Genomic DNA, 12,040 nt, shown 5'->3' on the forward strand with positions numbered 1-12,040 from the left:
TAAAAAAGTTGACAAATTTTACCAATTTGTGCATCGTCAATCATAGTAACCCATGAGTTTTCTCACAAAATTTGACAGCACTATCAGTCGAGCTGCGGATGTAATGGCGAAAACAACTGCGCACCATAATTTGTGCGTATTGGGAGCTCCATCCTGTTACAAAGAAAGTGGACATCGTCAAGTACTTTGAGTTCGCCGGATATGCTCGTTCCGGTATCTATAATCTACTTACACTTCTTGAGAAGAATGGGAGCATTGAACGGAAGTCTAGTTCCGGTCGACCGACGGTGCTACTCGATCGTAAACTGCAGCTGAAGCTAAAACAGAAAACGGAGGAAATCGTTCCGGGCTTTGGGCAGTGAAAAACTACCTAGCGGAGATAGATGTCATCATGCGGAAATGCAAATGAAGACCAGTCGTATCGGAACAGGAAGCTGTGACCCAGAAACAAAGGCTGAAAGTGATGGAGAGTTAAATTTTTCAGGCGAAGCAGAACGTCGCGATCGTCGTGGACGACGAGACGTATTTAACGCTGAAGGACAACGATTGGAAACTATTTGTTTTACGTCCCCCACTACCGAGGTAAGTTCCGACTTGAAGTACATCTACCAAACCAAGTTCCCTATGAAGGTGCTTCTGTGACTAACTATCAGCGAAAAGGGGATGTCAAAGCCGCTCTTCTTCCGTTCAGGACATTCGGTGAACGGGGAGATTTACAGCGCAAACTTGTCGAAATATTTTAGTAACATGATCAATAAAATTATATTTTATTCTTCTTTCTTTGTTTTTAAGAGGCTTTAAACTTTGCAGTTCATTCGCCTCTATTATATTTTATGGGAAATTTGTCCAATTAAATTATCTTCTGTAGATTTTTTTACGCCATTCAAAAATTGTCCATTAATTAATGCAAATGATATCAGCAGCAGTTTGTTCCCGTTTCTGTCGCTCAGCATAGCATCTTTCCCATATCATCAACTACAAACCTAGGTCAGCAGCGGTGTTGTCATCCAAATTCTGCAAATTATCCAGTAGTGACGATAAGCATGAACGCTTCTTTCGTGCCATTCCATCGTTTATCAGCATGTAGGCACCACCGAATCCGAAGCAGATTCTTGACACTTTGGCCGGTAAGGAATTCCGATCCGAGGCTAACTCATTTCGACGTTCTCTTCGAGTAGAAGCTGCTAAAGCTCGAGTCACTTAACATCTGGACGCACTGCTTATTTTACTGTATCGTTCCCAGTGGTCGGCGACGGAATGTTTTGACAACAGTTTCTTTCGAAATGTTTTCTTTCTCAGGGCTGGAAAGGTCGTCACGATTCATTTGCCATTTGCAAATGGAAGCTATTTCGAAAATCCGCCGTGGTCAGGTTCAAAAATAGCGAAATCCTTGAAATTGGCTAAATGGATCATGTGCAGCGTTCTCAAACATTTCCTTGAGTGGGATATTATTGATCGCCAGGATCATAACAAGCGACGTAGTGAACCAGAGATCGGAAGCTGCATCTGCAGGTGTTAAGAACGATTAGAGCAAATCCAGGGCTGTCGGGTAATGATACCGTCAGAAGGATTTTTCTGCGAGAAAGATTTCGATTTTTTGTCCGGTCAGTAAGAAACCAATCAGGACACTGAAACAGAAATGGCGAGTGGCCAAAAGACGTGCCCGGAAGTTGTACAATGAGGTTCTTACGAAGTACGAAAGATGCATCGTCATGGAGGACAAAATTGACGTGAAGATGGATTATAGGCAGTTTCCTGGAGAAAAGATTCAAAAAGACACTGAAAAAACGCTGTAGAAAATTACCCATTGGGTATTTTTTCTTGAAAATTTAGGTAGAAGTAGTTTAGGGGCTGTCCACATACCACGTGGACAGAAAAAGCATGATTTTAGACACCCCCTCCCCCTCCGTGGACAAGCGTGGACATTTTCTATACCCCTCCCTCTGTTGTCCACGCGGACATTTTTTCTCTTCTTGGAAACAAAATTCGGGGAAAAAATTGTGTTGCGTATAAATTCTATTTTAAATTCATTTTATTTTCTATTCTTTGTTTTTACTTGGTAAAAATGTTAGCTTCATTAGTAATAGCGGTTTGTAATCAATTTTTGGTTTATTGCCAAACATTGCCCTTGAAGTTATTTGTATCACTGTTTAGTTAGAAACATCACTAGTGAATCTAGTCTCGGACATTTTCTGTCATAAATCAACGTATGCTGGTTGAGCTGTTTCAGTTTTTAAGCTGGAATGTTCTTTAAGCTTCCGACTGAAATGAAATATATAGTGTAGGATATAATAACATAATAACAGGCCATTTGTACTTTATTGTTTTGTAAGGCGCTAAACTACTATCTATCACTCCTTTTCAAAATTTCAATCGATTTTGCATGAATTACAACCAGTTTCTAATCCGTAACTCATTTTAGTTCAATGTCCGTTCAAATAATGATACTGCTTTTTAGCTACATCTACCCTTCATAAGATTATTCATCAAAGTTCTCAAATGGGTTTTGATCTGGGAAGTCCCTAGTCCCTGAAGACCGTCCGGATTTCGTTAACTGGTGCCCAATTACCCAATAATCGCGGTGGTTTTGACACAAAAACAGCAACAAATGATTCCGAAATACTTCGTTCTACTCCTGACTTTTCCATCTGGTTCTATAGTTATGAAACACTGGCGGTTTTGTTTTTTCAATGTTTCGCGCCTGAATAGAATAATTAAATTCAAATAGATAATCTTATAAACGCTCAAAATAATTTGTCCCTAATGGTTGATACTGTTCACTTAATTTTTCTAAAAAAACTAGCTTCGTTTAATCATCAATCTGCTCTACAAAAATCTACCAATGATCTTTCTTCACAACTTCGTAAGTTTGGGGATATGTAGGGTTATTCGAAATAGTTTTGCCAATTTGTAGGGGGAAAACAAAAGCATAATTTTTAGAATACACACTTGTACGATTCCATACTTCGTTTCATAACTATAGAACCACTCATTTTTCTTTTTAGAGCTTTTAGAGATGCGAAAGATATCGGTCCAAATAATGAAATGGTATACAATGACTATTTTCGTTTATAAAACAAACTTTGTAACCTACATTGTTTTGTAATCTTTCAAAAAACAAAGTATCGGTGTTTCATAACTTTAGAACCATATGTTACTCCCCATTTAACATAATCACTCCTTCATAAAATTAACGAAGATAGTTAATGTTTCCCACTATTTACACTTCGTTTCAATCGAGCTTTTCCTGATCGCTAAAGAATTCAAAAACTTGAGTGGTTTTAACTTCTTGAAAGGTACTGTATGTGCACCGTTTTTTTCTCCACAAATCTACAGACTTTTTGTTTTCTCGCCAAAAAACAGGAAGTGGGTTATATCTATGGTATAACCGCAAGGGTGACGTAGGACTATCGTTGATTTAGAGATCATTTGTATGAAGTTGAATCTGAATTCATTCTGAATGAATGAATATTTGGAGAACTTCGAAAACGAGAGCGTTACGTTGGAGGCACAAGGTTTTATGCATCCAATATTGGATACGGAAATATCCTACTGATGGGGAAGAATAATCTTCAGAAGCTGTCCTGTTGATTGCGATTGATTGAAAAATCACAAAACCTAATGTATTTGGTCACAGTGTTACATGGATAGAAAACATTAAAATAAACTCTTTCACATGAATATATTTTGAAAATTCCCAAAGGAACTGGCAGATTATTTTCAGTAACGATTAGATATTTCCACATTTTCCTCGATACTGGAAGCCCACCAGTGGTTAATGCCAACTCGATAACCACCTGTTAATAGCACTTGATTGAAGCATATTTGGTCACAGTGTTACATGGATAGAAAACATTCAATTAAACTCTTTCACATGAATATATTTTGAAAATTCCCAAAGGAACTGGCAGATTATTTTCCAGCAATGATTAGATCTTTCCGGAACTTTCTCGATGCTGAATGCAATACTAACGGAAAGAGTTCTGCGCGTGTATGTGTCGATCCTTCGCCGTCTACCTTCTCCAGCACGTTAGGCATCGATGTTGTCTTGTCGATGTCCACACGAAAAATGAATGTGTCTCACCACCAGAATATCGCTTAAGTATGCTTTTTGTGTGTGATTGAACCGAGAGAAGGTGTGGTTTACGATGGCAATTTGGAAGGCAAACTAGAGGGGAATGAACTCTCTGAGCTCGGAACTTTCGGCGAATGAGCAATAATCGATTGCGGGCGCATACAATATTGGATACGGAAATATCCTACTGATGGGGAAGAATAATCTTCTGAAGCTATCCTGTTAATTGCGATTGATTGAAAAACCACAAAACCATATGTATTTGGTCACAGTGTTACATGGATAGAAAACATTCAATTAAACTCTTTCACATGAATATATTTTGAAAATTCCCAAAGGAACTGGCAGATTATTTTCAGTAACGATTAGATATTTCCACATTTTCCTCGATACTGGAAGCCCACCAGTGGTTAATGCCAACTCGATAACCACCTGTGTTACATGGATAGAAAACATTCAATTAAACTCTTTCACATGAATGTATTTTTAAATTCCCAGAGGAACTGGCAGATTATTTTCCGGATCTTTCTCGATGCTGAATGGCATCCAAACGAAAAGAATTCCGCGCGTGTATGTGTGTGTGTGTGTGTGTAGCGGCTGCTTCGAGATCTTCCCGGGGAACCGTTTGTGGCATCACTCTCCTCCTGATAGATTCCCTTCTGGCCTAGGGTGCACAAACAGTCTCTTGGTGACACCGTTCATCCGCGCTTTCATGATAAATAAAGAGCTTCACCGCAACAGCGACAACATCCTCCAATCGCTGTTCAATTAGAACTGAGTGGATTTCCGAGCGCCGCTCGCTTATATACCGATTGGTGATTTCAATAGCCTGTTTTGAAAGCAATTTTAGGACTATTGAAACAAGTTTTTGGATCAAAAAGTAACAAGTATATAACGCGTAGACATTTCATCTTTCGAATGAAGTGTTTATCATACCATTTCGTTCAGTTGTTTAGGAGCTATTAACGCTCAAAATCTCGGTCTCCGGCGTAACGCTTTCGTTTTCGAAACTTTGATTTTACACCCCGGTATAGAAATGAAAGACGTAGTCCTACGTCAAAACTCTGCAGGATACTTTTTATGCCATTCCATGAGTCGAAATTCTTGCCCTTCTTCCCAACGGCATCTGAAGATGCAATATCTGGTGAGTATTGCCCAAATAGGTACTCCACCGAGTACCACATCCCAGTCAAACTCCAAGAATTTTTCTTCGGGCTGTCGAAAAAATATGGGATTTGGCATAATTCTGGTGGAACACTCACCTATCATATTGGCTAATCATAAATCGCTGATTTGTTTAGTTGCGTACTTGAACTTGCTGGAATTTATAATACATAAGGCAGAATACCGTTCGAATCTCACCAGATACAAAGATGACTTTCTCCGAGTGAAGACCAGTTTTGGGGATAGCTGATTATGGTTCATTCGGCTTGCCTCAAAGATACACTCCAAAATACAATCTCAATACACATTTCAGCAAATAAGTTCAACTATATGAAAATTATAGATGTTCAGCATTATCAGACAGCTCAATCCTTTTTGTCGATAAATACGAATGAATTTATTGAAAATGCAGAATGCAGAAATTTTTATATATTGTTGAACACAGATGTAAACAGTTTTTTTTTCAAAATATTCATTCAACGTGGATATTGTCTATATCCCCTCCCCCCTCACCGTGGACAAGCGTGGATATTTCCGTAGCCCCTACCTCCCCAACAGTTGTCCACGTGGTATGTGGACAGCTCCTTAAAGTGTACAGTTTACACTGTATTTTTATCGCTGTCAGTTTTTCGTATAAAGGGTGTGTCACATCAAATTGCATCACGGAAAAAACGCTGTAGAAATTTAATTTTTAGGAATTATATCTTCAGCTTTCGCTTATAATCAGATAAGAGTGTATAGATCACGTTGGCCATGCTTCACTGTCAATTTTCCGTAAATTTGGAAAAATGTCGTCGAACGAAAAAGAGCGTCGTGAATTAATCCTGTGCACTCATTTCGAGAATCCGGAGTTGTCACATCGGGACATCGGTAAGATGCTGGGAATCGTCCAATCCACGGTCAGCAGAGTACTAATACGATACTTCGAGAACCTAACCATCGACCGGAAGGTGAAGAACGGCAAAAATGGATGCTCCGTCAGTGAAAAAGATCACAAGCGCGTAGTTAAGCAGTTTAGACGTGATCCGAGTTGTTCGGTCCGGGATGTCGCCAATAAGCTGAATTTGTCAAGTTCATTCGTCCAGCGGACCAAGCAGCGGGAGGGCCTGCGTACATACAAGGTTCAGAAGGCTCCTAACCGCGACGAAAGGCAAAACATGGTGGGGAAGACGCGAGCCCGGAAGCTGTACACCGAAATGCTGACGAAGCCGCATTGCCTGGTAATGGACGACGAAACCTACGTCAAAGCGGACTTTCGTCAGCTGCCGGGCCTGTTGTTCTTCTCCGCAGAGGACAAATTCAGCGTTCCGGAGGAGATTCGCAAGCACAAACTATCCAAGTTTGCCAAAAAGTACATGGTGTGGCAAGCGATCTGCTCTTGCGGAAAGCGGAGCGCCCCCCTCGTGATGACCGGCACGGTAAACGGGCAGGTTTACCTTAAGGAGTGCCTACAGAAGCGCTCACTACCACTATTGAAGCAGCACGAGGGCCCCACCATCTTCTGGCCAGATCTCGCTTCGTGCCACTATTCAAAGGACGTGTTGGAGTGGTACGAAGCCAACGGGGTCACCTTCGTGCCAAAGGAAATGAACCCGCCCAACGCGAGCTTCGCCCAATAGAGAAATATTGGGCGATTATGAAGCAGGCCCTCCGGAAGAACCCAAAAGTTGTCAAATCGGAGGTGGACTTCAAGAGAAAATGGATTTCTGTTCAAAAAAAAAACTACAACCTGACGTTGTACAGAACCTTATGGACGGGGTAAAGAGGAAGGTGCGAGCATACGGGCTTGGGCTCTAAGTATGAATAAAAAGAAAATGCCAAAAGTTGTTTAATAGTTTTTATTTTACTGTCTAAAATTTTCAAAAGGATCGGTCTACTGGGCGAATTTCTACAGCGTTTTTTCCGTGATGCAATTTGATGTGACACACCCTTTATTGCTGAATTGGCAGCAATACATTGGGCGCTGGACAGCGTCGCCTCACGACCTGTTGAACACTATTACATTGTAACGGATAGTCTTAGCTCTGTCGAAGCTATCCGTTCAGTGAGGCCGGAAAAGCACTCGCCGTACTTCCTTGAGAGAATACGAGAAAATTTGAGTGCTTTAACCAGACGCTGTTATGTCATTACCTTTGTCTGGGTCCCTTCACATTGCTCAATTCCGGGTAACGAGAGGGCTGACTCATTGGCAAAGGTAGGTGCAATTGAAGGCGATATTTATCAGCGTCAAATCGCTTTCAATGAATTTTATTCTTTAGTCCGTAAAAATACCATCGCTAACTGGCAACGTAAGTGGAACGAAGATGAATTGGGTCGGTGGCTTCACTCGATTATCCCTAAGGTTAGCCTCATGGTTCAAATGTCTGGACTTAAGTCGGGACTTTATTCGCACCTTCTCTCGACTCATGTCCAATCACTGTTCGTTAGACGCGCTACTCTTTCGTTTTAATCTTGCCGATGGCAATATCTGTGCTTGTGGCCAAGGTTACCACGACATCGAACACGTTGTTTGGTCGTGCGAGGAATATCTTGTTGCCAGATCGAATTTAGAAAACTCTCTTCGGGCTAGAGGAAGGCAGCCCAATGTGCCGGTGAGAGATGTGTTGGCTCGGTTAGACCTTGATTACATGTCCCAAATATATGTCTTCCTAAAAGCTATCGATCTTCGTGTGTGATTGTCCTTATATCCTTATATTCTTCTTTTCCTTTTCCTTCGCGAGAAATCAAATCCCTTCTTACTAACAATAGAATAAGGTGAAATGTAAATACATGTTAGATATAAGATAGGCTTAAGAATTGAGTATGATGAATGTGAGTGCGAATGTGAGTGTGAACATTGTCAACATATCCTTATATCCCATCCTTTTCCTGAAACAAAATGTCACCTAAACTCGAGCAAGCCGCGAGTAATCGGTTCTCTACTTCATTAACATTAGAATTAATAAAAAATGTTTATATATACTTGTAACTGTACAGATAGGAGTTTGGCTCCTTTAAACTTATGTAACTGAGCCTGTAAAAATAAACGATTTAATAAATAATTGGCAAAACGCAATCCGTTCGTCCTTCTGTCGCTCTGCAAAGCTGTAACAAATCTTGTTAGCACATATAACAAGCCTTAAGAAAGGCTGTAAGCAGAAAACTTTTATTTTTCCGTACTCTTTTGCGCTAAAAACACGTTCGAATCGGTGGAATGTCAGTTGCACCTTGGGCCAAGCCTCACCATCGCTCACTTTATATAGCCATATAGTTAACATTGTAGCGACCGCCTATATTTATTTATAATCTCATTTTTTGTCTCCCTCCTTCACCTTGTCCATACGTTTCGTCCGTACCCATGGTTGCTTGTAATGAATAGCTGTTTGCTGCGGGAGCGCAGACGAAATGTGTGGGAAAGTAGTGTGTATGGGAAAGTAGGGAATTCTTTCTTCCAATTTTTCATCATTTTGATATGAGCTGATAACCCTAATGTGTAGCATACAAATAATTGCTGAGGATATTTCCTATCAATGTGTGTATTTGGAACCAAAGTCCATTCATTAATTGAGGAGGTATTAGCGTTCAAAAACTGAACAATTTTTCACACAGAAATATTGAAATGAGCCCCTAGCCCTACGTCAAAAGACTTTAAACATAAAGATGAATAATGAAGAACACTCATCACATGACCCCCACGACATGTAGTCTATAATCTCAGCCAAGTGTATGGGCGTATTGCTTTTTACATGAGACAGGATCATTGTTAGCGTGTGATGCAGATTCGATTACTGCAACAGCTTGAACAATGCTTTACTTGCGACAGTTAAAATTATGCACGATTCGGCGACATCATACCATAACTGCTCTGCCCTGACTTACCCCGACATGAATCCGATGGAAAACACGTGGAAGCATTCGCCAAGGGATGCATCACTACCAAGCGACAGTTGATTGAAGCACTATGACCCGTGAAGTGGACTGAGTTATCTGGATTTTTTTTTATTTCAAATACTTTGCATTATGTGAGCTCTGTAGATTCTTTAATATAAACCGCTATACTTTTTTGCCCAAACATCGATACATGAGATTAATTTTGGAAATATCACGTTCGCTCATTCCGATCCGTTGTCCGATTTCTGCATTGGGATCCTGGAAAATAGAAATACGAGAGCACGTTAGAAAAAACTTTTCCCATCGCTTCATTTATTCTTCCACCTACTTTTGGAACAATCGTCGGTAGTCCATTCTTACTGAACGCCGTTCCACCGTAATGCATCACACTTCCGTAGTCATACCTCACATCGAAACTTGTCACCTCATCGGCTGAATACTTCAGAAAATTCGACTCGGTACCCTCGAGGATATTGTCGTAGTGAATCTCCACATAATCATCCCGATCGCTGGCACTTTGCATATGGAAGAAACCTATAGCGTGGATAAACTCGTGCACGATGGTTCCCAAACGGAAGCATCCGCTCTCCAACTCAGCGGGCGCCAGATGTAGCTCCTGCATGCCTTCTCGAACATTTCCAACCCAGGACCAACAGCCGGAAGGGTTGTTTCCTATCACTCGGATGTAATCTTCAGTTTGGTTTCGACGTGGTCTAAACCGAAGGCATGTTTGTCTCTCCAACAGACGGATACCACGCTCGATGTGACCTATCTGTTCCGCAGCTGCAAATAGGATAGGACAATCCAATAACTTGTCAGAGTTTCATAGCATTCTTTTTTCAAACTCACCAAAATCATCCACGACGATCTCGTACGGAATTTCGTTGCTTGGCCATCTGTAGGCCAATTCAATGCGACCGTTTCTTTTGCGGGAGAGGATCTCATCTTGCTGTGCTTCGGTCAGAATGATGTCACCCTCGAATTGTCCGCTCAATTCCTCCGCCAAGTCGGCAGGGGCCAAATTGCGCAGTCTTCTAACTTATTTCAAGATTTACAACGTGAAAACTATTATCTCTTTGTAAGTATGATCACCTACTGTTTCCAGGGCTGTTTGGCTGCAATCGACTACTGATAGGTCCTCCGTGGACGCAAATGATTGCTAGTGTAGCGAACAGAACGGCTGTCGAGTTCATAATGCTGACGGTAGCTGATTTGACAAACCGATTGTCGAATGCCTTATATAGATTAGGGTCAGTGTTATCGTTTAACTCTGAGTGAAGCAATTATCATTACAACCTTTTATCGAACTATCAGATAACACAATTGAATTATTGAACTCGAGTGAAATTTACAAGCCTTCGAAGGTTTTAGAAACTTATAGCATATACTTTGTATTATGCTTGCATTGTGTAGAAATGGTCTGTTTCATTCGAATTTGTAAAGAATTATATGTGGTGGCGATTAAATTATCTCTCCGAATCAGTTTTGTCCCAAAACTCTTCAACATTTTTTTGTTTTTTCGAACCATCGGTTAATTTTGAAAAATCATATCTGAAAAACAAAAAAAAAGGGAATTTCTGAAATCGGATATGTTATATAACAATCCTCAGCATTCAAGAAAAAGATATGAAAAAATATAGCGCCCTCTAGTCCAAAGCCATAAAAAGAATAAAAAACGAGTACAATCAATAATTACGAAAATAAAATCCATTTTTGTGCAGGTTTTTTAATAAATTGGCATCAATTTGATATGTCGATCATCTCAATTGGTTCAGTGGTTCAAAAGTTATGAATTTTTGAAAAAAGAGGTAAAAAAATGATTTTTCGGAGAGACGAATGAACTCTCAGAGTTTAAAGTCTCTCTAATTCAATACCTTCCTTCCTTCCTGATTTTTCGGACCTAATGAAAAAGGATATCCTAATAAAAAAAATAAAATATACGGGTCTAATGTTTTGCGATAAAGAACAAACTTACCACTTTTGAAGAAAATCTGAGAACCACTATATCGGTTTGGCATGGAATGGCTGAATAAGAAAAATGGCAGAGGAACACGGAATCCACGATTTTACAGCATGGAACATCGTTACCGTCCATCCCGCATCAAATTCAAGAACCGTTCGCTATATTAACTCTCTCCCGGTAAAAGATGTCGCCGTCGAGTATAGAAACGTGTTCCTGATCAAGCCTCCTGCTAGCGTTTTGGTGTTTTTGGACTGGTGGCTTCCGATGGCAAAAAATGAACCCGATGTTCATTTCAGGAGGCGGCAAAGTAAACACAGAGTTCTACATCGGGGTTTCAAGATTTTAAATTTTAACCTGCACCCGAAGAGAAAAGAATCCAGGATACATTATTAGGACCTGGTATGCGTTCCGAAAGGGCGATGAGGCCGTAATTACAGCAAGTGGAAACTCGATCGATGATCAACATAGTTTAAGACTCTCAGACACTCCTTTGAATAAATAAAAAAAAATAAAACCGAAATTTTTGAGATTTTTTTCAAAATGGTGCCAACAACAACATTACGTATACGGTAGAAGTCACGGCCTTGAAACCCCCTTTAGCGCAATGATGATCCCCACATACTCGGCCTCGGCCGAAAGATAGCGCCTCCGATGTCTGCTTCTGTGAGGTCCAGGATACTGTCGACGAGAAGATCTTGAAGATGTAATCGGAAACTGACTTTCTGTCGGTAACATCTCTCGCCCAATTCGAGTCAACAATTCCATCCTTGTCAATTCGATGAAACACCAGCTTTTGTGTAACGCAAGATACCTACCTTTTCACCACAATAGATCAAACTAATGGTCGCATTGGTTCAAGACTCCTACAGAAGAAGAACGCAAGATATATCCACCCTGTCTAGCCAGTGAATCCGGAGTGAATGATTAAGATCGTCAGAGAGCGAACACGATGAAAATCACAACACTCT

At 40.5% G+C, this 12,040-nt stretch overlaps 1 protein-coding gene across 1 annotated transcript; it reads right to left on the reverse strand.

The window, feature by feature from the left end:
• Window positions 1-9,236: 9,236 nt before the first annotated feature.
• On the reverse strand, window positions 9,237-10,307 carry LOC129768552 (blastula protease 10-like). Its single transcript, XM_055770280.1, has 4 exons — window positions 10,206-10,307; window positions 9,959-10,147; window positions 9,438-9,892; window positions 9,237-9,367 (listed from the first exon to the last, which is right to left on the reverse strand). Exons 1-4 carry the CDS (start codon window positions 10,300-10,302, stop codon window positions 9,272-9,274), a joined length of 837 nt encoding a protein of 278 aa, XP_055626255.1. The 5' UTR covers window positions 10,303-10,307; the 3' UTR covers window positions 9,237-9,271.
• Between the last annotated feature and the right edge of the window lie 1,733 nt (window positions 10,308-12,040).

This window comes from Toxorhynchites rutilus, chromosome 2, assembly GCF_029784135.1.
Source record: "Toxorhynchites rutilus septentrionalis strain SRP chromosome 2, ASM2978413v1, whole genome shotgun sequence".
NCBI lineage: Eukaryota > Metazoa > Arthropoda > Insecta > Diptera > Culicidae > Toxorhynchites > Toxorhynchites rutilus.

Coding starts and splice junctions, on each gene's coding strand:
- LOC129768552 (XM_055770280.1), bottom strand. CDS start 10,302: ATGAACTCGACAGCCGTTCTGTTCGCTACACTAGCAATCATTTGCGTC. Junction 10,148..10,205: donor GCCAAACAGCCCTGGAAACA/GTAGGTGATCAT, acceptor TCTTGAAATAAG/TTAGAAGACTGCGCAATTTG. Junction 9,893..9,958: donor GATCGTCGTGGATGATTTTG/GTGAGTTTGAAA, acceptor TCCTATTTGCAG/CTGCGGAACAGATAGGTCAC.